At 40.7% G+C, this 27,820-nt stretch overlaps 1 protein-coding gene across 2 annotated transcripts in view; it reads right to left on the reverse strand.

Annotated features, from left to right (window-relative positions):
* GRM4 (glutamate metabotropic receptor 4) overlaps positions 1 to 27,820 on the reverse strand; it is a 172,256-nt gene that overhangs the window by 4,735 nt on the left and 139,701 nt on the right. The window contains exon 10 of one of the 2 annotated variants that reach the window (XM_072137171.1): positions 18,625 to 18,871. In XM_072137171.1, the coding sequence (XP_071993272.1) occupies positions 18,625 to 18,871 (247 nt within the window). Of the gene's footprint in view, positions 1 to 18,624; positions 18,872 to 27,820 lie in introns of those variants that run through there. The other variant, XM_072137172.1, reaches the window with a different exon arrangement.

The following is a 27,820-nucleotide window of genomic DNA, read 5'->3' on the forward strand; positions in this document are numbered from 1 at the left end:
TGTTTGGTTCTGGTGCTATTTTTCATATGAAGCCTTGTTCTGGTGTTGTATATATGTATGGAGCTACTTTCTGTTGCTGTATTTATGAACAAAGCTTTGATAAAAAATTCACTGTGAAGGGACTTTGTATTTATCTAAGGTAGGCTGTATAATTTGGGTAAGCATTGTATATATTAACTTTTGTGAAAAAATATAATTTATTGGGATGAAGACTGTGTTATAATTATTTTGGGGGGCAATTTATTTCTATCATGGGGATGGGGTTATAAGATTCCCCTAGTTGGCTAGAAAGTTACCTAGAAACTGTCCTGCCAATGGGAAATGCACTGTTTTCTGAAGTGGAAGCCAGGAGGCAAGTTCTTAAAACTCTCAAACCCTAATCAAGTCAGTGCTTGAGGGCGTCCTCACTAGGCTGGAGGGCTTTACAGAGAGACTTTTCTGATAAGCTGAGTTATCCTTGTGCTTGAACCTCTTATTGGTATGTCTATCTGTTCAACATATTGAATGCATTTCATCTAGAGAGATTTTCACACACTAGTGCAGAAACAACTGTTTTAATTCTAATAAAATTATTAGAGAGTTTTCTAAAAACAATATGGCTATTATTAAAGCATTTAAATGATTTTAAGAAAAATATAGTTTTAATTCAAAGAAATTATTCCAAGCTGTTTCTTGGCCGGGAATAGAAAGAGGGCTCTCCATGCCCGTAATGGACGTGGAGAGATGCATGTGCCTTAAAAAAGCTACTACAATTGTGTGAGAGCACAGAATCCTGGGGCCGTATAAAAACCTGAGAGATTGGGCCTTCGATTGATGCCTACCAGACACTTTGTGGACCACCATTCCAGAAAAAAAGACAGGGCATGCAGCTGCATAAACAAAAGCTTATACCTACATTTTGCTCTGTCCCTCCTTGAGTTGGGTTGTCCCACATCCGGTGAGTTGCATGCCTATATTGCTTTCAAATGCTTTCAAAAGCCACTACTTCCCTTTTCTGCTATAGGTTTAGCAAGCACAGAACAATTCTTGATAAATTTCCAATAACAATTAGCGGTGCCCAGATACCTTTGGAATGCTTTCAAAGTCTCAGGCCTTGGCCATTCAAGCACAGCTTTGACCGTCTCTGGGTCCATCTTGAATTCCTCAGATGATTAAATATATCCCCAAAATTACAATTCTTGAACTGCAAATAAACATTTCTCTGGCTTAGCATACAAGGCATTCTCTCTGAGGATCTGTAAGACCTCTCTTACCTTTGCCCAATGAGATGAGATGTCCTTGCAGTAAATCAAAATGTCATCAAGATAAATTAGAACACCTCTAACTAGTATCATTCCAGTATCAGGCAGTATTCACGAGATGCTCTCCTGACACTCACACAACGGGCGTCGACAGCCCAGCACTGCCATCACAGTACCACTGTACTGTCTCCATGTGCAATTCCTCCATGCACCTTATCTTTGGATGGTCTATTATCATTTGAAAACAATCCTGACCCATGGACCATCACATGCTTGCTGATATTCATCATCAGAACTTCTAAGAATTAAACTTTAAGGGTCGTATTTCCCCTGATGAGCCCATATACATGGGAAAAACATGTAGGGAACCCTTGACCTAGATAGACACTTTGTATACTGGATTCAGGGATTAATATCTCTTTTGTCTTATACACTGTTTCATATACTTTTTTGCACTGTTTCATATAAATTTCGCACCTTGCTATCTCTGTGGGGATATGACCAAGACTTCCACAGATAATGGATGTTCTGAATCCAGGACACCAAGTCTAGCGAACTTTTTATTTTCTTGTTCTTCCCTGATTCCCGTTCCCTATTTAGTTCAGGGTTAGTAGGCCGACGGCAGGGAGAGGTTCCAGTTGGGGTGGCAGTCATTTAGGGCTGCGGCCCCAAGTTGAAACTTTATAGGGCATAATAGGTCCCTGACATTGTTTTGTATAGGGCCTAATAGGGACCCCAGCACTCTACATCCCGCAGAGTACCACACCTCCCCTCTCCCGCCATCCTATGCGGTCCATCTCTTCCCTCGCCCAAGACACCTAAATTGGAGGACGCTACACTACCCGGCATACGTAAAACAAAGCCAGGTATGTGATCTCCCTCCTGACAATAATCACTTGATAACGGTCTTTGTAGTTTTTTAGCATACTATATGGTGGATCCGTGTAGTATTTAGCTGTTGGTGTGTTCACATTGACAGGATTGGTGATCCTCTGATTGATCACATTGTTTCTATTGGCATTTTTATATAATGTATACATTTTATATATTTGATTATTAAAAGTTACATTTTAGACATTCACTTATCCGCCTTTTGAACTCCTCCTCTGCTCTGGTAGGGGACTTACGTCACCCACCTTGTGTATTTTCTTGTATAAAATGGCAGAGGATAAGAAAAGTGGCTCTTTTGGGAATCCTTATGATTCCTGACCTGAAATAGTAAGCTACTGAGGAAGGAAGAACGATATCTTCCGAAACGCGTCTAGCAATTTTTTTGTCAGAGAGAGTGTTTTACTCATCACAAGACAAAGTACCAAATACCTCCAAGATATTGGTGGTTTAATAGGTTCCAACGCTATTCTCATTACTACTCCGGCATGCCGGAGTTACACGTGTCTCTCTGGTGGACATAATTAGTTTCATGTTTGGATTCCTACTATATAGATTCCAACTGTGAGTATTTGATCACATCACTGTACGGGCTCCAACTGTGAGTATTGATCATATCTGAGGACTGTATAACTAACTATATAAAGAGATCAAGTTAAATATATGGACTATGTGTGCATATTATTGACAACCTATACGTAATATTATGAGTTATTTTATTCATTTATCTCTTACATACAGATACAATACCATCTGATGCGATTGTATATATAGGTTCATGCATAGATCTTTGTGCAAGGGCCCTGCATCAGTTCATTGTGTTTATGTTTATGTATTTTATGTATATTTTAGATTTTATGTATTAAATTTAATTCGTCTATTGCAGTGCCAGTTTATATTTTCTCACTTTCTATTTATTTTAGTTGGTCATACCCCAAATTATTAAACTTGTGTACGATATATGTGGTCATAGTGTTGGTGCATTCCCAAAGATATAGCCAATAAATAAGTTAAGTCTGCTCATTCTAGAGACTATAAAGAATGATGGAGATTTTTACATTATTCAGGTAATAATGAAATAGTTGATGAGAGCACTAGGGATTAAAAAGGCTTTTCTGAGGATTGCCCCATGGAAGAACCTATACTTCCCCAAGGTTTTTCAGAGGCGCAACCAGGTGATTGGGCAGTCCTGAAGCGACACACAAGAAAGATTCTTTTGAAGTGCCATTCCAAGTACCGTGACTAGAGATGGGCAAATTGATTCGAACGAGGTGGAATTCGATACGGATTTCACGGAAATTTCGATTTGTTGCGAATCCGAAGTTTACGCCGATTCCTGGGAACAAAGTTTTTTTCCCCCCGCTTTTTTAGCTAAATGGCCACGAGCACAACGTGTTACATGGGGAAGAGAACTCTGGGAAGGAGAAAGGAACAACCTCGATGACATCTACAGACCTGTAAGCCAATCAGTGACCGGCAGGCTTATGTGATGTCACACAGCCCAATAAAAACTGTAATTTGCAATCTCGGCATTTCACATTGCATGTGCTGTCTGTAGCGTCTAGCTGCTATGACTGTACTGTGCTGTAGCGATTTCTGCTCCAATCCCAGGGTGTGCATTTACTGAAGAACCATGAGGAGGCGTCCCGTTCTAGAGGCGCTGTCACACTCAGGGAATAGACTGGTACAAGTCCGTCAACTCTGGTTTGCCCGGACCTGAGTCTCGTCGGCAGCAGTCCCTCCATCTATTTTACGCTCTCTCTTTCACTGAACCAGGTGAGAGACATTCTATTATATATATTTTCCTTATCAAACAATACACTTGAATCCTTTGCGCTTTTTGTCTCCCCCTCCTATTGGCCACGTTGATGCATACCTGTGGATCCCCACATTAACGCATCTAACACCCCCCCTCCAGGGTGTGCATTTAGGGAGATCTGTGTTGCTAAAGTTGAGAGCAAGAAATACGTGTCAAATCAACGTAGTTTATAGAGTGATTTTTGGTCCAATTACAGGGTGTCCATTGTGGGGTCGTTGAAAGAGGCGATTACAAAGGGACAACTGTATGCGTCCAGCCATCCAGACAATGGGAGGAACATGGTGTCTGAGCTGCACTGAAGAGGGATGGCCAACAGGTTCCTCAATTCTTCCACCCAATTGCAAGACATTATAAAAATGGCCAGTAAAGTGCACGCACTTCAGCCATTCTTACAAAGCCAAGCACACCCTCCTCGAGTTGCAGCGTCAGAGCAGCCTCCCCCAACATAGTCTGATATGCAATGTTTCCACCCGTTGGAATTCCAGCCTCCATATGTTAGACTGCCTGTATGAACAGAGAAAAGCCGGTAATGATTTTTTGATGATGCAAGCGGATCGGAGTACTCCCCTGTGTAACTTTGATGTCAGCCATTGGCAGCTCATGCGTGACACCTGCCGTTTGCTCAGGCCCTTTCAAGAGGCCACGTTATTTGTCAGTCACCAGGACTGCCTGATGAATAACGTCATTTCACTGCTTCATGTCCTGGAATTCATGCTGCAAAATCTGTCTGGTCAGGGCACTGGAGAAGTGGACTCTACATCTCATGGCCACATGAGTCCGGTGGGGGCTTAGCTGGAGGAGGAGGACATTGGAGCACAAGCAGAGTTTGGTGAAATCAGTGTTTTTTCCACTCACGTGACAAGAGAGGAGGGGCAGGAGCATCCGGAGAAGGTAGAAGACGAGGCAGATGACCTAGAAGCACCGTGGCAGTATATAGTGGAGATGGAGGCCGGGAGGCCCTAAGAGTCACTTGCGCAGATGGCCCAAAGCATGCTGTTTTGCCTAACTACTGACAGCCAAATAGTCAACATCCGGAATAGGGATAAGTTTTGGCTTTCCACCCTCTTGGACCCTCACTACCGGTCAAAAATGGGTAACTTTTTTCCAGCTGCCGAGAGGGAGGAACAAATGGCGTACTATAGAGAAATACTGAAAACACATTTGGCCGCTGCCTTTGTGCACCTTTGTCCATCCTCTATCAGGTCTGACTGAGGGATTCCTGGCAGTGATCACTCACATACTACTGCTCCAGCAGTAGCAGCTCCATCAGAAGTCAGGAGTCTTCCCTAGTGAGGAGGGTAGCCGCCATCAGGAGCAGCAAGACATGGAGCAGACCCTGCACCAGCAGGTGATGGCTTTCTTGGACAGCACTTTATCACCCCAGGTAGAGTATCCCCTGGACTACTGGGCAGCCAAACTTGATGCATGGCCGCAACTTGCGGAGTTTGCAGTAGAGAAGCTGTCCTGCCTGGCCAGTAGTGTTGCATCAGAGTGGGTGTTCTGTGCTGCGGGGGCCATCATTACCCCAAGGAGAACCCACTTGTCCACCCATAATGTGGAGAGATGAATCAGGCTTGGATCAGCCTGGATTCCAACTCACCAATGCCTTCAATGTACAAAAAACTACAGTGAGATGAAATATGTATAGGAACGAATAGGTTGTAAATAGATATTTATGAATGTTTCTCAATATAGAACTAAGCAAGGTGAAAAAAGATTACACTTTCTCAAGGTTATCAACCCCTTAAGGATGCAGGGTTTTTCGGCTCATTTCTCGCTCTCCAACTTCAAAAATCCATAACATTTTCATTTTTACGTGTACAGACCTGTGTGAGGGCTTATTTTATGCGTAACAAATTTTACTTTCCCGTGATGTTATTTATTTTAACATGCCCTGTACTGCGATGCTGAAAAAAAATTCCAAATGTGGAAAAATTGAAAAAAAACCTTCACGTTCTTGTGGGCTCAGTTTTTACGACTTTCACTCTTCGCTCCAAATAACACGCCTACTTTATTCTTTGGTTTGGTGTGATCGCGGTGATACCAAAGTTATATAGGTTTTATTGTGTTTTAATACATTTTCAAAAATTAAACGAATGTGTAAAAAAAAGAAAAAAATTTTTTTGCCATCTTCTGACGCTAATAACTTTTTCATACTTTGGCGCACGGAGATGTGTGAGAGGTCATTTTTTTGCGAAATGAGGCGTCGTTTTCATTGCTACCATTTTGAGGTCTGTGCGACATTTGGATCATTTTTTATTTCATTTTTTATGTTATGTAAAAAGGTGTAAAAGTCGCATTTCGGACATTTGGGCGCCACAAACATATTAGGTATCGCCGCGTCCCACATATTAGGTATCACCGCCCGTAACCGTTTTTATATTTTGATAGATCGGGCATTTTGGGATGCGGCGATACCTAATATGTTTGTGATTTTTACTGTTTATTATGTTTTATATCCGTTCTAGGGAAAGGGCGGCGTTGAGAGGGTTAATAGCCGCGATCGGTGCAAGCACCGACCGCGGATATTAGCGGTGGGGGTTTTGTGCAAAATGCAAAAACCCCCACCTCTGTATGAAGAGGACTCAGCCTGTGAGCCCTCTTCATACATCTCTTATACCTCTGTGCCGTAGAGCTACGGCGCAGAGCTTTAAGGGGTTAAGTATAAAATTCACTCACAAATAAAAGTTTGAATATCGTTTCACACCCACTGGCGTAGACGATATTGACACTTGAGGGTGTCATAACAACAAGTAATCAAATGGTTCTCAACCAGGGGGATATCTGGCTTCAAATCACAAGGATGTTGATCAAAGCACAAAATCAATTAGGTATCAAAATCTTATCGACAACTGTAGTTACGGGCCACAAGATAAGTGATCATTGCCCATAAATAATAGTGCTCACGATGCCAGAACACACTCATATATTTTTATATATCCAAACAATGCAACATATTGTAGGACCAACAAGGTATTCAGGCAAAAAAATGGAATGTTCTTACCAATTCCTGAAGACCCATTTCGGTCCACAGCTGTCCCTAAATATCCACTCCTGGAAAGTAAACCGTAGTCAAATTCCCAACGCGTTTCTTACGCTGTCTTGTGGATTCATCAGGGGACATAAATATTGTAGCAATCCAAGCAACGCATGGAGGTAGTAAGGTTACTCATTGAGGTACACAGCAGTGGCTGCTATACTTAGTTATCCTGGCATAGTGACGCTCGGATAGGCGACTAGCGTGTGCAGGAGTCTACTGCGCATGCCCGGCCATTTAATAGCCATGGCGCGCACAGTCCGCAAAGTTCCGCCCAGTGTCATGTGATCACGTCACATGACCAGTCACATGAAAGGTGCTGGGTGGATACCGATATCTCCACTTCAGAGACTGATATTTCTGACGGGGAGCCCTCAGGGCATCATCCGTGCTCTAGAAGGGGGAGAGGAAGAGGTAGAGGAACTCAACAGGGGAGGGGTGCGAAAGCTGATTTTTTATATCAGCCATACCAAACGAGAGCACGGACCCCCCGTGAGTCAAACAATAGCTCCCAAGTCATAAACCTCCCTACCAGAGCCCTCTCCACCTCTGAGACACGTCTCCTACTGAAGGGTCTTAATTTTGTCCCCACTAGTAAACCAGACACATTTGAGTTAATCAAAGACCTACATCTGTTTGTGAGAAAGCTTAAGTGGAGAAAACATTTCACAAAACAGGATAAGAAAATGTGTAGAGATTTGGACATACCAAATGCAGGACGTAAGGCTACTATATGGGCTGGAAAGCTCTATTCCCACAATTGAAGGCAAGGGACCTTTTACTGACTTGCAGTTGAAGAGTACTAGGTTTCCACCGGTTAGTGATGTATCACCTATTGATGTCTTTCTGAGAGATGTTACTAATGATATCAAAACTATGCAATCGCCCTTTGTGCATTTTAACTGTACTAAATCTGAAATGCTGGCTCTTCATCAACTTGAAAATGACACCAATATTACAATTAAATCATCCGATAAGGGCGGGAATGTTGTAGTGATGGACTCTCAGAAATACAGAAATATGTGTCTGGATTTGTTACGAGACACCTCATCTTATGAGGTGTTGAAGACCAACCCCACCACTAAGTATGTAAGTGAGCTAAAGATAATGCTCAATCAAGCACTGAGCCAAGATCTAATTGATAAAAATGAATTCCGATTTCTCGAGCTAGTTACACCTATGGTTGCAACCTTTTATAGTTTGCCAAAAATCCATAAGGGTCTTGATCCCCTTAAGGGAAGACCTATAGTGTCTGGTGTGAATAACATCACCTAGATAAGGTATTAAGACCATTTGTTGAGTCTCTCCCGTCCTACACTAAGGACTCATTGGATCTCTTAAGAAGACTTGATGGTGTGTTGATTGAGAAAGAGTTCTGGCTGGCATCTATTGATGTAGAAGCCTTGTATTAGTCGATCCCCCATAATTTTGGACTTGAAGCTGTATCACATTTTATTAGATCAAGAGGTGTTCAGTGCAAATTGCATAACGAATTTATCCTAAAATCATTACAGTTTTGTTTAACGCACAATTATTTTCTTTTCGATGGCAAATTCTACCACCAGCTCAGAGGCACGGCTATGGGTTCGCCCTGTGCGCCAACCTACGCCAACTTGCTCCTGGGCTGGTGGAAGGATACCATTGTTTTTTCACAAGATAATTTTGATTTTGTTGAGCACGTAGAAGTTTGGCTACGTTACATCGACGATGTTCTAATAATTTGGAAGGGTTCCCAATCCTCTTTTATTAAATTTGTCCAGAGTCTAAATGTAAATAACATTGGTTTGAAATTTACCTATGAAATCAACTATGACAAATTGGCATTCCGGATGTCCTGCTATCGAAAGGTCCCGACGGTAACTAATTCCCTCCTGAGATGGGAGAGTAATCATCCGGTACCACTCAAGAGGGGGATACCACGTGGCCAATATCTGCGACTACGAAGGAATTGTTCGGATAAAAAAACCTTTCTGAGACAGGCAGACGACCTGAGACACAGGTTTCTGCAAAAGGGTTATCTGGACAATATCCTTTAAGAGGCTTTCCAAAATGCCTTAAAAAATTAACGAAAAGATCTCTTGGTTCCAAGGGTTAAGGTGGATACTGACCATGCCATTAAGTTCATAACAACCTTTAATAATGGTTCTGAGGCGGTGAGGAAGATTATTTCCCGGCATTGGGATACCCTACGAATGGATCCAGGCATCGTTGACGTGATTGATAGGGCACCGTCTATCACATTCAGAAAAGGTCGCTCCTTAAAAGATCGCCTACTCCGCAGTCATTTTTCAGCAAACAGTGGGACTTGGCTGGACAAAGGCAGATACAGGGGCTCATTTAGATGCAGTGGATGTGTGGCATGCCCCTTCATCTTGGTAATGTGACAGGCGAAGTGATAAAGATTAACTCCTTCATTAATTGCAAAACTGAGGGGGTGGTTTATAGAATAGCCTGTGCATGTGGAATTGAGTATGTTGGAAAAACACATCGAGAGTTTAGAAGAAGAATGGGTGAACATCTGGCTAATGTTAGACACTCGAGGGACACATCGGTGGCAAGACATGTCCTAGAATGTCATCAAGTGAACATTAATGTACTTTGTTTCCATGGCATAACCCATATACCGCGTAATGTAAGAGGTGGTAATTGGGATAAAAGAATTTTACAAACCGAGACGAGATGGATTTTCAGACTGAATACAGTCGCACCAGCTGGTCTGAACGAAACTTTTCGTTTCGTTCATTGATGCATAGCTCCATCCCAGTGATAATTACACTCAACCTAGTGCTCTAATATAAAAATAATAAACAAAAAAAATTGTATACATTTTTGCAAACAATTTCTGTAAACATGTTTTTGTAAACATATTTTTAAGCATTGTTAATAATGTATTCCTACAAACAAAGATGTACCATGACACATACTTACCTATTCCATCTTGCGTGAGGGGTTACTCTTCTCTTTTTCTCTCCCCCCACATTCCAATTCCTTTTTCAACATCTTTCATTGCACTATGGGAAAGTGTAAATTGCTGCCTCCAACTCAGAACTAAAATCCTCTTACTTACTTATTTTAATATACTATCCTGCTAGAAATATCAATTTACTGTATCACATATATAAGTGTTCAACATGTGATCGTAGTCCTTGTGTATACATTGACATATGTCCCGTTTAAATGTACATGTGATTGGTGCATAGTGGGTCTCTACCAGTGATTACTTTCACTGATAGCTAAGTCCCAATACTAAACGATCATGTTACACTTACCATTCTATTGTCCCTGCGGTGATCACATGACACTGGGCGGAGCTTTGCGGACTGAGCGCGCCATGGCTTTTAAATGGCCTGGCATGCGCAGTAGACTCCTGCACACGCTAGCCGCCTATCCGAGCGTCACTATGCCAGGATAACTAAGTATAGCAGCCACTGATGTGTACCTCAATGGGTAACCTTGCTTGCGTTGCTTGGATTGCTACAATATTTATGTCCCCTGATGAATCCGCAAGACAGCGGAAGAAACGCGTTGGGAATTTGACTACGGTTTACTTTCCAGGAGTGGATATTTAGGGACAGCTGTGGACCGTCCTTGTAAGGACGGGAGTCTGGGCATGAATAAGGTCAGTGTCAGGGCCTACTACGTCCGATCTCCCTCAATTAAAGCAGAAATGGGTCTTCAGGAATTGGTAAGAACATTCCATTTTTTTGCCTGAATACCTTGTTGGTCCTACGATATGTTGCATTGTTTGGATATATAAACATATTTGAGTGTTCTGGCATCGTGAGCACTATTATTTATGGGCACTGATCACTTATCTTGTGGCCCGTGACTACAGTTGTCGATAAGATTGATACTTAATTGATTGTGTGCTTTGATCAACATCCTTGTGATTTGAAGCCAGATATCCCCCTGGTTGAGAAAACATTTGATTACTTGTTGTTATGACACCCTCCAGTGTCAATATCACCTACGATTATACACCAGTGGGTGTGAAACGATATTCAAACTTTTATTTGTGAGTGAATTTTATGCTTAATAACCTTGCGAAAGTGTAATTAAAATTTATATTTTAATCTTTTTTCACCTTGCTTAGTTCTATTTTTCATTTTTGGTGATTGATACAGCCCTTGTATACATTGGCGATTGTTGAGGGCCTCTTGATCTGATATGTTTCTCAATTTAAGTTGAACTATTACAGCATATGTTGGTTATAAAGAGTAATTGGCACTGGGCACTAGCAACGCCCCGGATAAAGCCATACAGGGCGAAACCCAGGGTCGGGCGAGAACACGTAGCTGGCATACCATGTTGGAGTTTTACATGCACATTTTTATTGCTCTTTTGTGAGTATATTTTAAATCTAAATAAATCCTGAATGACTCTGGATTCTACCTACCTGCCTCAGCCACTATTCTGATTCTTCTGATGCCACACATCTGTTGCCAGTTTGCCTACCATCTTTTCCAGGGATTGGAATTGTTCGCCACCTACACAATCTGTCATTGTGCAAATCTGTGGCTTACCAGGTTGCCATCACCTCCACACTGTATCATTGTGCCACTCTGAGGCCTCCTGCTGCTGCCGCCGCCACCTCCACACTCTATCGTTGTGGGCCCCTGCTGCTGATTCTGCTGACATCACCTCCAGACTCTATCATTGATAGATTGATAGCCAAAAGCAGTAGTGGATACAGAACACAGAGGACATGCAAATATCCCATTTAATAATCATGTCTGTTTTGGATCCACTCCTGTTTGTTTTTGGCTTTAGCAATACTGATGATGGATTGTTGACCAATTGAAAGCAGACACTGATGGAAGAAATGAAGAGCAAAATGATCAGTGACGTCAATGCAGAATTACTGCCGACACCCTCTGCACTCTTTTGGGGGGGTTTCTACATGTATCCCCATTTAACAGAACAGGTTCTGTAGTAATCTATGGAATCATCTGATTCAGTGCACTCTTTGATGTTATAGTGGGATCTTGGCCCTCAGATCATTCCTTTAAAGCTGGCACAGACATTACTTTGTCAGGCTGCGTTCCCGCTTTGCTTATTTGGTGAAGTTGGCCTTTGTAAGTGCTCATGGAATTGAGGAGTGATGCGATTCTAAGAGCAGTGGCTATCATGTGCGTGTCATACTAAAACACAACATTGTTTGAACACCAAACCATGCTCCCTATGCATATTTAAGCATAGCACAATGCTCTACAACACCCTATAGGCTCTCTGAAGCCAGGAAATACCTGTTATTTAACATGATTCGATTCGGGTCAAATAAAAAAAATCTTAAAAATTCAGCGAATCGGGTCGAACCGAATTCCAACAAATTCGCCCATCTCTAACCGTTACACATCCACGTTTAGAAACTAAAAGGAGACTGTGACAGTTACTGAAAAAGAGCGAAGAGACTACTGAACTTGAACCTGTGTTTCTTGATTCTGCTATGGACATTGTTAATCTAACCAATTGTAGCATATTGGGGAACAATTGTGATTACAATGTCCTTTACAGGCTATACTAAATTGTTTGTTTTCTAAAGAAAGCTGTAACAGTATGCTTTCTGTAGCTATGATAAAGGAATCATAGTACGTTTGAAACGCGTTGGCAAGTTCAAGCTGTTACAATATTTTTATGTGTTTGTATATCATGAATTGAAAATAAAGCATGAAGCATCGCTGTTGTTGTATAAGAAACCTGACAAAACAAGTTATACTGAAGATCAGTCAGAAACTCCAGCTCCTAAGTGACATTTGGGGAGGTCACTTGGGCACACAGGTATTTCCCAAACCCATTTTCAAATTGTTATTTCCTGTAACCCGTTCTGTTGCTGGATCACTGTCTGGCAATGCCTTTATTTATTCAGGGGCTGCTACCAGATTTGTCAATTGCAATTCATTTTTGGCTTAAGGCATGGCAGGAAAGTCTGCATGGTCTGATCCAGATAACCGTAGGTAATTTTCACCATCTCTTTTGTATAGAGGCTTCTGTGCACCCATTCAATGACATGGGTTGTGGGCAAGTTTAGGACCTGCAGCCCATTCTTGATCAGAAGTCTCTTACCATTTGGGTTTGCGAGGCTTGTTAGGTAGGTTACAGGGGATGTGGGGGAGTTTAGGGCCTGTACACCATTCTCTACTGTGACACACGTGTTATCTACAAAACAAACATTATTTTCTACATCTTCAACTGAACAGAATCCTGCTACAATTCAGTGGGGTTCAATGTTGATCTATCTGCTGCTACGAGGGAGTGCTTGAATATAAAGAGGTATTGGGAAAAGATATTTGATATAATGAAGAAAGAATTCCGATTGGAAAGATAATAAAGATTTGAATTTAAAAAAATATATCTACGTCTACAGTAAGAACTTTGGATTTGTGTGTTGAAAGCTCCATCAAACATTGTATATCTATACAAACATTCTCCCCTACCCTATCTGCTCGGTTCAACTGGGTCTTTGCTCATACAACTCAACCTTTTTTGGAAATCCTTCCATGACAACATAGTATATGACTGGTCTTTCACCCTGTTTGAGATGGCCTATTCTTTAAGTGGCATTGTATCCCATTCCTTTTTCTTTCTTTGCTGGTCATGCTATTACTGGACTCTACTGCTTTTCATCTTCTCCGGCATTTATATTTCCCAATGAGATCATGCTGTACTAGAAAATAATTTTAAAACACCCTATAAATTTGCACAGAGCGTGAACTCTGTCCTATTCCTATCATACTCAGTGGGTCTAAAAAAGTTGAAAAAGTCCAGAGGATGGAGGACTTAAAGACCTCCTTCCAGAATAAAAATTTAATTTGATTTTATGATTCTCATGTTATAGGCTTTCTAAAGTAGGTGGAGGTATCACCAAGATGGCCACCACTGGAAACTACAACCATGATCCTTTAGTTCTCAGTAACTCCTCCTCCCTCTTACTCTCTGCTCCAAGTGATGTTGTAACAGACTGTCTTTGTTACCAAAGTAATGATGTGTAACTGCCATCACTTCACATTGCCCCATTGAGGTGACGTCTCACCACAGCACTGATCAAACTGGATGCACTGCAACCAACCAACTGCAGCCAAATATAGTGAGGATCACATGAACTGCCCAGGCAGGTGCAGGATATGTGACGTTGACATGTGACCAGCGGCCATCTTCTATCCTGTGTCTGCTCCATGTGGAGAAAATGAACAGATGGATTTAAGGGCCAGTAGCATTCTGCATTACAGTGTATGTCAGCAGCATTTTTCAGGAAGGGGGGTAAAATTTTAAATAACAACTAATTACATATTAGCTTATATTTTAAAGAACCATTTCTATATAAATGATGTTTATTACTAGAATACCCCTTTATTAAGCGTTCACAACTCAAGGTTAATGAGCCCTTCTAGAAGGTCATTCACTAAAATGCATACAAGTGAACTATTATAGGACTTGACATCCTGATGATGTTAACTCTCAATTGTGAAGGTTTGCCTTTAATGTAAGACCTACTTACTTAAGCCACATACTGTATATAATACATGAGCCTTCATAGTATCATAGTATCATAGTATATAAAGCTGGAAAAAGACGCAAGTCCATCAAGTCCAACCTTTAAGAATTAAATAAATGTTTTATCCCCATAACCCGTGATATTTTTTCTCTCCAGAAAGGTATCCAGGCCTCTCTTGAACATGTACATAGAGTTCGCCATAACAACCTCCTGCGGCAGAGAGTTCCATAGTCTCACTGCTCTTACAGTAAAGAATCTTTGTCTATGTTGATGGTAGAATCGCCTCTCCTGTAGGCATAGAGGATGCCCCCTTGTCCTGGTCACAGGCCTAGGTATAAAAAGATCTTTGGAGAGATCCATGTACAGTCCATTCAGGTATTTGTACATTGTAATGAGGTCTCCCCTCAGTCGTCTTTTTTCTAACCTGAATAATCCCAAATTTTGCAATCTGTGTATTCTAATCCCCCCATTCCCCTAATAATCCTGGTTGCTCTCCTCTGCACCCGTTCCAGCTCTACTATATCCTTTTTATACACTGGTGCCAAAAACTGTACACAATATTCCATGTGTGGTCTGACCAGGGATTTGTATAAGGGCAAAACTATGTCTTTATCATGAGATCTATTCCTCTCTTGATACATCCCATAATTTTTTTTGCTTTAGCAGCAGCCGTCTGGCTCTGGTCACTAAAATTAAGTTTACCATCCACCAATACCCCCAAGTCCTTTTCAGCTCCAGTTTTACTAAGAAATTGACCGTTTAGAACATAATTATACTTTTTGTTTCCATGGCCCAAGTGCATAACTTTACATTTATCTACATTAAACCTCATCAACCATTTCTCTGCCCACTCCTCAAGCTTCCACAAATCCCTCTGTAATGCTAAACTATCGACCTCAGTATTTATTACTTTACACAGCTAGTATCATCTGCAAATATTGAAACTTAACTGTGTAAACCCACTACAAGGTCATTAATAAAAATATTAAAAAGAAGTGGCCCCAATACTAGCCCCTGTGGTACTCCACTGGTAACGTCAACCCAATCTGAGAATGTGCCATTAATGACCACCCTCTGTTTTCTATCACTAAGCCAATTACTTACCCAAATACACAGATTTTCTCCTATTCCCAGCAGTCTCATTTTTATATACCAACCTTTTATGTGGCACGGTGTTAAATGCCTTTGAAAAGTCCAGATATACAATATCCACAGCGTCCCCCAGATCCAGTCTTGAACTTACCTCCTCGTAGAAACCAATCAGAGTAGTCTGACAGGACCGATCTGTCATAAACCCATGCCTTTATGCAATGTAAAATGGGGTAGGCACATAAAGCTGAAATTGCAAGTAGTGCTATACACAGAAATAAGGATATGAATAAATAAATAAAATAAATAAATACTATCATAGCTTGTTGCAAGGGTGAACTCTATGGGGCTCATTTACTAAGGGTCCGCGGAGTGCATTTTCGCCAAGTTTCCCAACGATTTCCGTTTCGCGCCGCGGATTGTGTCGCACGCGATCAGATTTTGGAGCATCGGCGCCGGCTTGCATGCAACAGAAGTCGGGGGGCCTGTCATCGGACAACCCGACGGATTCGGACAACTTGGAATTGTGTCGCAAGACACGCACTTACAAGCACCGGGAAGAAGAAGGTGAACTCCGGCGGACCTCGGCGGGGAAGCAACGGATGCAGGAACTCGGGCGCACAATCTTCATGAATCACGCTGGACTTCATCCATCCGAATCGGGGATCATGACTGGACCAGGTAAGTAAATTTGCCCCTATGTCTTGTCAACTTCTTTATATTAGGGCCTTAAAAGACATGGGCTCAGATTTCTTGAAGCCCCTGCGCCAGTTTTCATTCTGATTTTGCACATTCTTTTCAGTGCAAACTGCTTGCACATGAATTAAGAAGTGTCCGAAACACAATTTTATTGCAGCTGCACTATAAAATGGTGAACTCTGTCGGAGCAGTGCAGAGGCCCCAGATTCATGAAGAACATGCTCCAGAAGTCTTGAATCTGGCGCACTCTGCACGCTACACAGGCTAACTGCATAAAGTGCAGTTTGCTCTGTTTTTGATAAATGTGGGCCATAGGGTCCATAGGGTTGCATCTAAACCACATACAAGTACTGCAAGCACACATTGTAGAGCATATAATCGCCATAATATAGAAATAGGTATTGTATTATCCTCCACTCCAACGCCAACCAGCAGTAAAGCAATAGGCATGTTGCATGTATGTTTTTGAAAATAATTTCTTTTGATAATGACAAGAGTGGCCTAGATGCCTTTCTTGAAAGGAAAAAATAGTCAAAATGGTGGGTACCGGACGCCATATTGGAGTCTGGAAGGAATATTATTCGCGAATTGGGCATCAGCCGCACAATTATTTTTCCATTCTGCTGGATCAGCACTGTAATATTGTAGGTTAGATATGAGGTAACGTGAGGTAATATGCAGGGCAATAACTAGGAGAGGCAGGGTCCCATAGCAGACTTCTGAATGGGGCCCCTAAAGCCACAGATAATATACCTTTTTGCATTTATACACTCTTACACACCGTCATACACTTACGTGCACACATTTATGCACTGATATATTTATATACTTATACACAGATTTGTCCCAGTAGCTGAAGACCATGTGGGAATTAGAGATGAGAGATCCCTGGCCCTGTTGTTCTGCTGCCTTCTCTCTCCCCCATCATTTCTTATCTGAGCTGCTGGTTCTGCTGTGTACTGCGGAAGATGTGTACTGTTATATACATATTATGTAGTACAATGTGCAGCATAAAATGTGGTGCAAATCCTCCATTCTTTAGTCTAATGTTCTGTCATCTCAGATGACTGCAGCTCCGGCTTTAGTATTAATATGAGGTAATATGTGAGGTAATACAGGATTATAAATTGTCAACCCCTATGCTTATATCATCTGTGATACTCTAGTCACATTCAGAGCTGCAGTCTTATCCTTGCCATGATATTCTACGGTCACATCCATAGCTGCAACTATCTATCAACCTTTGGATCATCTCATGACTACAGCTCTGGCTGTGACTGGAGTATCAATCTTTCATTATCATTCTTAGTATAAGGCAGCTTATGTGTGAGGTAATATGTTTTCAATTGCAACGCTTACATCATCTGTGAAACTCTAAGAGCAGTTATTTATAATCCCAGGCAACACTGAGAGCTACATCTACTATAAAATATAAGGTAAAAAGTTTTGATTACATGGCTGATCAGTTTTAGTTGCACAGCACAATGCTGGATCATAATATGTTAATACTGTATATGGCAACAGATGCAATAAGTAACAAAACATGCAGGTTTGACATCTTATGTTAAGAACATTTTGTGATTGTAGTAAGCATTTGGAAAGAACATGTTTTGGCATATATAAACCCTTTAACAGCATGCACCTGCATACATTGAAGTGTGCTGGCAATATGTCTATCAATGTGTTTTGCTGCTTGGTTACATATATATTACGCACATTATGTCTATGAATAAATATAATGCATTTCCTTCCAGCGTTCCTGATAATGAGCGTGATAGGAATTTTGTATGCTTTGAGTGTTTTATATTCTACTTGATGAAGCTATAAAATGTGGAAATGCGCAGAGAATGTGGAATCCATGCAGAGTACACCCCCGGGTTACTGCAGGATGTCTTAGGCTGCAGCCCGTGGGAGATGTCGCTTGACATTGAACCTGTGAATGAGAAGATGAATTCTGACAGCGTCATTAGCTGTATGCTGTGTTTGCAGAACGTCGTCAACAGAAGGGGTTGGGGGAGCTATTGATATACAGATGTTTATTTAAACGGTACGTGACCTAGACACAATAACAAATCAGTGACTTCTATTTCTCAGTAGGTAGGCTAATCCTCTTTATCAATTTGGTCACAGATCTAGCTTTGACTTTGTTGATTTAATGTCCTGGAGCCTGATTTCTCATTCAGCGAACAAAATGCAACATTTGATTTACAAACAATTGAGATTCTTTGACTTTCATGTCTTATATTTCAATTTTTTAATGGTATGCCATACTGTAATGCATTACTTTTGGTGATATTATTAAATTCAATGCAAACTGTTACAGTTAATTAAATTATAGTTTAAAGATAATATCACTTGCCTTGTGTCTCCATGCTATCACATAGCTCAGTCTTGGCCTCACCATTTGGTCTGTAGCCTCCTTTTTGTGTGAACTTGTTGCTCATTGTTGCAGCGGTGACAACAGCTTTGAGGCTTCTTTTGCGTTTAGGAACATTCAGTTCAGGATGGAAAAGAATAACATAGACTTTTGGCATGTAAAGCATACCTAAGGACACTGATGCACTCAAACTTACTGAAATGGTGAGTGTTGTGGTCTGGATATGCATCTGTGGACAAAATTCAGAGGTCAGCAAAATGATTCAGACTAACAGACTCGGACTTATAGTTCTATAGGCACAAAACACTAAATAAACAGGTGAACATTATATGAGATTTTAACAACTACAAGGCAGTCCCCGACTTAAGGACACACAAATAACAGATGATCCCTAGACGAACCTATCTGCCTCCTGTGACCTCTAGTGGAGCACTCTGGATGCTTTACTTTAGCAATAATCAGCTGTAAGGTGTCTGTAATTTAGTTTTATTGATAATCCTTGTTCTCATGAAGACCCAAAATTTTGAAAATCCCATCCAAAAGAAATTTTGTCTGTCTATAAAATATACCAATTCTGAACTACATACATATTCAACAAGTACAACTAAAGAAACCTATGTTGTACATAACTCGGGGACTACCTGTGCATGCAAATACATAAATAAATGCAGATTTAGAATCCTTTTAAAAAACATATGTTTTAATATATATGAAATTGTAACGTTTGATGGTGAATAATAATGTTCATTTTATAATCCCTATTGTAAAAAGGAAGGATGCAAGTTTAAACCAGGATGAATCAGACTACTTAGGGTTAGAGTCTGAAAAATAGTAAAAGTAAAAATAAAAAAAAGTTAAAAAAAAAAAATGATAATAAAAAAACCTAAAAATTCAAATCACCCCCCTTTCCCTAGAACTGATATAAAAATAAATAAACAGTAAAAATCATAAACACATTAGGTATCACCGCGTCAGAAAATGCCTGATCTATCAAAATATAATAAAGTTTTTTCACTGCTTTTAACCCCGTAACGGAAAATAGCGTCCAAAGTAAAAAATGGCATTTTTTTGAAAAATATAAATAAATTCATAAAAAGTGATCAAAAGGTCGCACAGTCCCAAAAATTATATTAATGAAAACGCCATCAAAATTCGCAAAACATGACACCACCCACAGCTCTGTACACTAAAGTATGAAAAAGTTATTGGCGCCAGAAGATGGCAAAATAAAAAAAAAATATTTTGTACAGGGGGTTTTAATTTTTTTAAATGTATGAAAACATTATAAAACCTATACAAATTTGGTATCCACGTGATCGTACCGACCCAAAGAATAAAGTAGACATGTCATTTGGGACGCAGAGTGAAAGCTGTAAAATCCAAGCCCACAAGAAAACGTTGCAAATGTGTTTTTTCACCATTTTCACTGCATTTGGAATTTTTTTCCCGCTTCCCGGTACACGCCATGGAATATTAAATACTGTCACTATGAAGTGAAATTTGTTACGCAGAAAATAAGCTATAACACAGCTCTTTATGTGGGAAAATAAAAAAGTTATAGATTTTTTAAGTTGGTGAGTAAAAAATGGAAGTGAAAAAACTAAAAAAGGCCAAGTCGTTAAAGGGTTAACAAGCTCAGCAAGGTATACCTTTAAAGTGCCTTTTTAAAAATGGGGTCTTTTGTGAAGAGTTACTAATAATAACCCCCTAAAAAATTAAATGGCCACGATTGTTCGATTGTACTCTTCTTAACATCCTTATAAAATAAAATTGCATTAAAAATAACTATGCCAACATAAGGAAGACAAATTTGAGCTGTTAGACTAAGGCTACATGCCCGCCTTTCCGTAGCATGGCGGCAATCATCAACACTCAGGAGAGGACTATCTTTTCCCTGACTGCGTACGGCGCCGTGCGCCCATTGCAATCTATGGGGGATGTATATACAGCATATATAACGTCGGCTGTATATATTTCCCCCATACGGCCATGTGAATGTAGCCTTACTGTATGATAAGCATTACATTTAGGTACGTCAGGTATTTGTCTGTTTCCAGGAGTTCAGAATGATGGCCCACCTGGAGGATGCACCTTGACCTTTGGTGGAGACAGAAAGTTATGCAAAAGCATATAGGCCCCTCTCAAGGCTCTGGATGGTGTCTTTCAAATAACCTCCAGGACAACTGACATGCGATGAACTAAAAGATAGCAATTTAAATGGTGGACTTATGGAATTACTGGTATGAATAATTCAGATTTTTGGTAGTGCTAAGTAAATGTAGAGTCGCTTGACCACGCTGCTGCTTTGCCGATCAGTTCTATAGATAACCCCTTTTTTCTGCCCATGATGCAGCTATCATATAATAGAATGGGTTCTGATGTCATTGGTTAGATCTAGATTTTGTATCTCATATAATTTTTGGTTCAGTGAAGAGGCAGCACTCCTTGTAGTAGTTAAAGAGGTGAAGCTTTATTCCATAAAAAGCGACGTTTCGGTGTACTGTTACACCTTTATCAAGCATAGTGTGAGCAACAAACAGCCAACTATTTAAGGACCAACAGATCTGCTGATTGGTCAATGGTAAGTGACAGTAATTCAGTGTACATCATACAGAAAAGTGACAAACAAGTAATAACATTATTCATATACATGTTATAAAGTGACCAGTGGTGCCAATATATTATTATGAAGTGTACCATCATCATAAAGTGACATAGTGCAAAGGTAAACACAGTAAAACACGCCCATCGGTTTGTAGACCTCCTCCACGTCTCCTCCTACTCATTCATGAAAAACAATTGTTTCAGCTTGGCCACCTGTTGTATCAAGCCATGTGCATTGCCAAACAGGAAGTGTATACTTTGACCTCCAGGAAACCGGAAGTGAGGTAATCAGCTTGGATGGTGCATGTGTATTGAAGGTATTGAGTTGATGGCGGCCATCTTGGATAAGGGCAGCCCTCTTCTCATTCGACCAACACCAATATGACAAGAGGTAAGTATTAAAATACCATTATTTTTAGCGCACGTTATGTGGATCAGCACGTATTGTTCGTCCCCAGTGTACAGAGGACTCACTCGTGCCAAGTACCTCCCTAGTGCCGCAGGATCCATCGGATGACAGACCTGAAGCAAGATGGGGATATAGTACCATTGTCCCGAACGTGTAATCGCCAATTGGGATGACAATCCCACCTCATAGAGTCGTGGATGAAGGTCTGGGAAGTTGTTAGAGGGTTATGCCGGGCCAATCGAATTTGAATGGGAGACGTGGGAAAAATGGTCCTTCCGATGGGGGTTTTCAATATATGTCTTGAACTCTGTAGATATAAAGACATAGGTATTAGTTGGATGTAAAGAACAGTCTAGCGTTACATAATACAAGAGATGGTAGGGACAAAAAATACATTCAGTACAAGGTGCCAACACTCCACCATGTCTGCTCCTGTGTTAGATTATGCTATTTATATTAAATTCAATATTCAAACCATATGGATGGAGTGTGTTTAATCGATGGATCCATTTTAATTCACATTTTCTGAGAAGTTGTGCCCTGTCACCACCCCTTCTCAATGGAGGAATGTGGTCAATGAGGATAAAGCGCAATTGTGAATCGTTATGTCCTTTTTCAAAAAAGTGTCGACTGACGGGAAGATCCCGTCTCTTTTTACGTATCGTATATTTATGCTGTGTAATCCTGACCTTGAATTCGTTCGTGGTTTCACCAATGTATTTTAGTCCACATGGACATATCAACATGTAAATTACATGGTCACTAGTACACGTTAAATAATGTCGTATTTTGTAAGAAACTCCTTCATGTGTAAAAGACTCGCCTTTTTGCATCAGTGAGCAGTTGATGCATGATCTGCATGGGAAACTCCCAGTGCGTGTAATTCCCATTAGACCCGTTTGTATAGATGATCTTAATGGTCCCACATCTGACCTCACAATACGGTCACCAATATTCTTGGCCCGCCTGTATGAAAAGAGGGGGGGATTACGGAATTCAGGCACACCGGTGGATTCCTTCGCTAGTGTATTCCAGTGTTTTTTTATTATGTAAGATATTCGGTCACTTTTATCGGAAAAGGTAGAAATAAATGGAATTCGACTGGAGTTGTGCCTTTTATTTTTAGGTCTAAGTAAATCCTTCCTATTGTAAGAGTTGGCAAGATTCCTATTTTTGTCAATAATTTTTTTAGGGTAACCCCTTTCCAAGAATTTTTTTGACATTTTCTCCATGTTGGACATACACTTATTGTCGTCACTGGAAATTCTTTTTACCAGAAGAAATTGACTTAGAGGTAACGATTTTAACATGCTTCTTGGGTGTGCACTGTCATATTTTAGTAGGGTATTCCTATCTGTGGGTTTGACAAATAGGTCTGTGTATAATGCATGTTCTGCATAGGATACTGTAACACCTAGGAACTGAATAGAATTTTCTGAGTACACCACCGTAAATTTGATATCTTCATCTATGGAGTTCAGGTAAGTGTGAAACAGGGTAAGTTCATCAATAGTCCCAGTCCACAAGAGGAAGACGTCATCTATGTATCGCCACCACTCCACAACATGTTGGAAGTGGTGGGACACATAGACAAAGTCCTCCTCAAGTGACGACATCATGATATTGGCGTAGCTGGGAGCCAAATTTGCCCCCATAGCTACACCCCTCAATTGTGTATAAAATTCGTTACCATATAAAAAGTAATTGTTATACAGAATCAGGTAAAACATATCCAAAATGAACGTGATAGTTGACGGTGAGTAAGAAGTGTTATGTAGACATTTTTCTACAGCTTTTAACCCTCTGATGTGGTCAATGGAGGTATACAAAGACACCACGTCGAATGAAACCAACAAGAGATGGTTATGTTGGGACAAGTTAATGTTTTGTAATTTGTTGTGTCACAAATGCGATGTGTCACGAATATATGATTTGCTTTTCATTACAAAGTCTCTCAGAACAACATCGAGAAAAATTGCAATATGTGAAAAAACAGAGTCCCGGCCAGACACAATAGGCCTACCGGGGGGATCCTGGAGACTCTTGTGAATTTTTGGAAGGATATATATCACCGGTGTGATCGGGTAAATACATTGGTGAAACCACGAACGAATTCAAGGTCAGGATTACACAACATAAATATACGATACGTAAAAAGAGACACTTTTTTGAAAAAGGACATAACGATTCACAATTGCGCTTTATCCTCATTGACCACATTCCTCCATTGAGAAGGGGTGGTGACAGGGCACAACTTCTCAGAAAATGTGAATTAAAATGGATCCATCGATTAAACACACTCCATCCATATGGTTTGAATATTGAATTTAATATAAATAGCATAATCTAACACAGGAGCAGACATGGTGGAGTGTTGGCACCTTGTACTGAATGTATTTTTTGTACCTACCATCTCTTGTATTATGTAACGCTAGACTGTTCTTTACATCCAACTAATACCTATGTCTTTATATCTACAGAGTTCAAGACATATATTGAAAACCCCCATCGGAAGGACCATTTTTCCCATGTCTCCCATTCAAATTCGATTGGCCCGGCATAACCCTCTAACAACTTCCCAGACCTTCATCCACGACTCTATGAGGTGGGATTGTCATCCCAATTGGCGATTACACGTTCGGGACAATGGTACTATATCCCCATTTTGCTTCAGGTCTGTCGTCCGATGGATGGCACGAGTGAGTCCTCTGTACACTGGGGACGAACAATACGTGCTGATCCACATAACGTGCGCTAAAAATAATGGTATTTTAATACTTACCTCTTGTCATATTGGTGTTGGTCGAATGAGAAGAGGGCTGCCCTTATCCAAGATGGCCACCATCAACTCAATACCTTCAATACACATGCACCATCCAAGCTGATTACCTCACTTCCGGTTTCCTGGAGGTCAAAGTATACACTTCCTGTTTGGCAATGCACATGGCTTGATACAACAGGTGGCCAAGCTGAAACAATTGTTTTCCATGAATGAGTAGGAGGAGACGTGGAGGAGGTCTACAAACCGATGGGCGTGTTTTACTGTGTTTACTTTTGCACTATGTCACTTTATGATGATGCTACACTTCATAAAAATATATTGGCACCACTGGTCACTTTATAACATGTATATGAATAATGTTATTACTTGTTTGTCACTTTTTTGTATGATGTACACTGAATTACTGTCACTTACCATTGACCAATCAGCAGATCTGTTGGTCCTTAAATAGTTGGCTGTTTGTTGCTCACACTATGCTTGATAAAGGTGTAACAGTACACCGAAACGTCGCTTTTTATGGAATAAAGCTTCACCCCTTTCACTACTACAAGGAGTGCTGCCTCTTCACTGAACCTATATTGGAGACCCTGGCCAAGGGATCACCGGCGTCTGCACCCACCGCTAGCTGTGCTGCTCTGGATCTTCTACTTTTCATATAATTTTTGGATAGTAGATTTTATGCCTCTGGTGATGGTAGACTTGTTTTTTTTTTAAGGCTCTTGTTTTTCCCTGCAAATCGGACAAATACGTTTTTACTATTCCGGAAATGTTTAGTAACTTTGAGACATTGGATCACTGCCCATCTAACATCAAGGGAGCTCTATTCTCATTATTTACTGTTGGAAGGATTGTTATAGAAAGAAAGTAAAATGATCTTTTGACTACGACACCATCTTAGGAAGGAAGTCAAAAGGAAAATCAAAACAAGCAGAGATCTGTACCTTTAGAGTACTGTGTTTTAAGCCTTTCGTATATCCTTTTTGTAGGAAGTCTTGGATTTGAGCAATGAGAGGGATCTTTTCCTTATCTTTAGGTAAATTTTATTAGTTACCGGTTTGCGGATAAGCTATCACTTTAAAGATCCCTTCTTGAAGTCAAGAGAACTGGTTCTGCTATCACAAACTTCTTGGGGATTGCAAACCAATCTTTTGGGCCCCCAAGACACTATTACTCTGGTTTTGTTTGATTGGAGTTTTTGAAGGACTCTTGGAATCAGGCGTTATGGTGGAAAGGTGAAAGCCATGTTCCACTTTTGGCTAGAGCAAAGAATGCCTCTCTGATGATTAAGGAATGCCACCATTGTCATGTTGTTCGATAGGATTCTGACATTTCTTATGTTGGACAAAGGACAGAGTTCCCATAACAATGTTAGTTCCCTGATGTTTGATGTTTTTATTCTTATCAGAGGAGACCAAGAATTTCCTTCAAAACAATGTTCCTCTGCCAGTTACGCTTGCATCCATTTGAATAGATAGAAGAGGAGATGGATTCCAAGTTACTTCTTTTAACAGGTTTTGTTCTTCTGTCCACCAACTTAAAGAGTATTGCACCTCTGCTGGAATAACTTTCTTGAGATCTAGAGGATTTCAGCCTTTGTTCCGAATATTCAGAGTCCATCTCTGAAGAACCCTTGAATGATTCTGACTCCATGCTATGTAGGATATGTAAGTCAGATGTCCCAGGAGCTATAAAGAAGATCAGATGCAGGAATATTTCCATTTTTTTAAATTGTAAAATTAGCTATAGAATTTTGTCCTTGGGAAGAAATGTTTAAAGAACGGAATCCAGAATCACCACTAGAAATCTTTTCTCTCTGCTTTGGATGAGAGCAAACTTCTATCTACCCTAGAAATTCTATTTCCTGAATTGTTTGTTTCATGTGGGATAAAATGATGTCTACTGAATCTCCTATAATAAGTAGGCTGTGGTGATATGGGATTATTAGAATTCCTTGTAGTCTTAGAGAGGCTGTCACCTCTGTCATAATCTTTGAAAAGATCCTCAGAGCTGATGATATACCGAAGGGCAGTGCTCTGAATTGGAACTGAAGAATATGAACCTGAGGACTCTATTACAAAACTGGGAAGTACCATGAATGGCTACATGATAGTATAGATATTTTAAATCAATTGTGCACATGATGGAATTAGAAGTATCCATTTTGAATCTTTTGTAGACTATTGGGGAGGTTTATCATACATATATGTATATGTAAGATTGTGAAACAGCCGCCATTTTGTGTATGCACCTGTTTCTGTAAAAAGGTTTGTATTAATAACTTATAATTTGTTGTTTGGCCACAAGCAGTCCCTGTTTACCACAAAATGCCAAAAAATGCTAAAAAAAAAAACCCAAAGCCTCTTTGTGATGTGAAGACCCTGTTCTTCAGAAGTGGAGCCAGTAGCATCGGTCCAGGATATCCCTGCACAGCCAGATATACCAGCCCTCCCACGTGTCATGCCAGCTCAAGCAAGGTACTTATCAGCGGGGGTCCTAATGCAGCAGCTGCCAAAATTTGACGGTAAAAATATGACGTTGCAAGACTGGACCTAAAGGGTGTGCAGTATGGTTAAATTGTGTAATCTGATTCTCAAATGGCTTGCTGAGATAGCTTTGGGAGCCCTAGAGGGTGACACTAGACAGACAATGATGGTATGGTATGAATCAGAAAGAGACACTTTGGAAAAAATATTCTCCCTGCTGGAGGTGGCGTACCAAGGCAGCATAGTTGCAGGCACAGTGAGAGGGCGAACCTTTATTTAATACTCTAAAGTGCAGCAATGGGACCCAGAGGCTATAGGACCCTACAAGGAAGTGGACTGTCCAGTACATACTAGGGCTGTCCAACAAGTTTTTACGTGATAAACTGCAAGAGATGACCGGGGTGGATGACAACCTGACGTTCTAACATAAAAAACTTACCTGGCGGCGGTGTAGAGGGCAGAATAACCCATAGCCATAAATTTCCAAGTGATAGTGAGAGATGGAAACTGAAGGCTCTGAGCTATTGAAGGATGTAGTCCAGGCCCTACATTCAGAAATGAGGGAACTTCGTCTGGAAGTTTTCCAGATAAACATAGGCTTGTCGAGGGCTCCAAAGATGGCTACATTATCCTGCCCTCCTCCAGAGAGGTTATCACGGCTGTGAGGACCCACTAACTGAGGTCCATCTGATGTGCAGAGAAGAAGGGGACCCTTCTGCTGGAACTCCCGACATTAAGGTCATCTTGCCAAAGGGTACCAGATACAGATGGGGTCTCTGTCGGCTTAAAACAACTAACCGCTGCAGTAACAGGGATTCCTGCGGTTGATTACCAAAAGCTAAGCTCAATACGTGATGAATGCAATCTGTACTCCAGCAGCCCTATTATGGAAGCTGAGCT

Source organism: Engystomops pustulosus, chromosome 2 (genome assembly GCF_040894005.1).
Source record: "Engystomops pustulosus chromosome 2, aEngPut4.maternal, whole genome shotgun sequence".
Taxonomy (NCBI): Eukaryota; Metazoa; Chordata; class Amphibia; order Anura; family Leptodactylidae; genus Engystomops; species Engystomops pustulosus.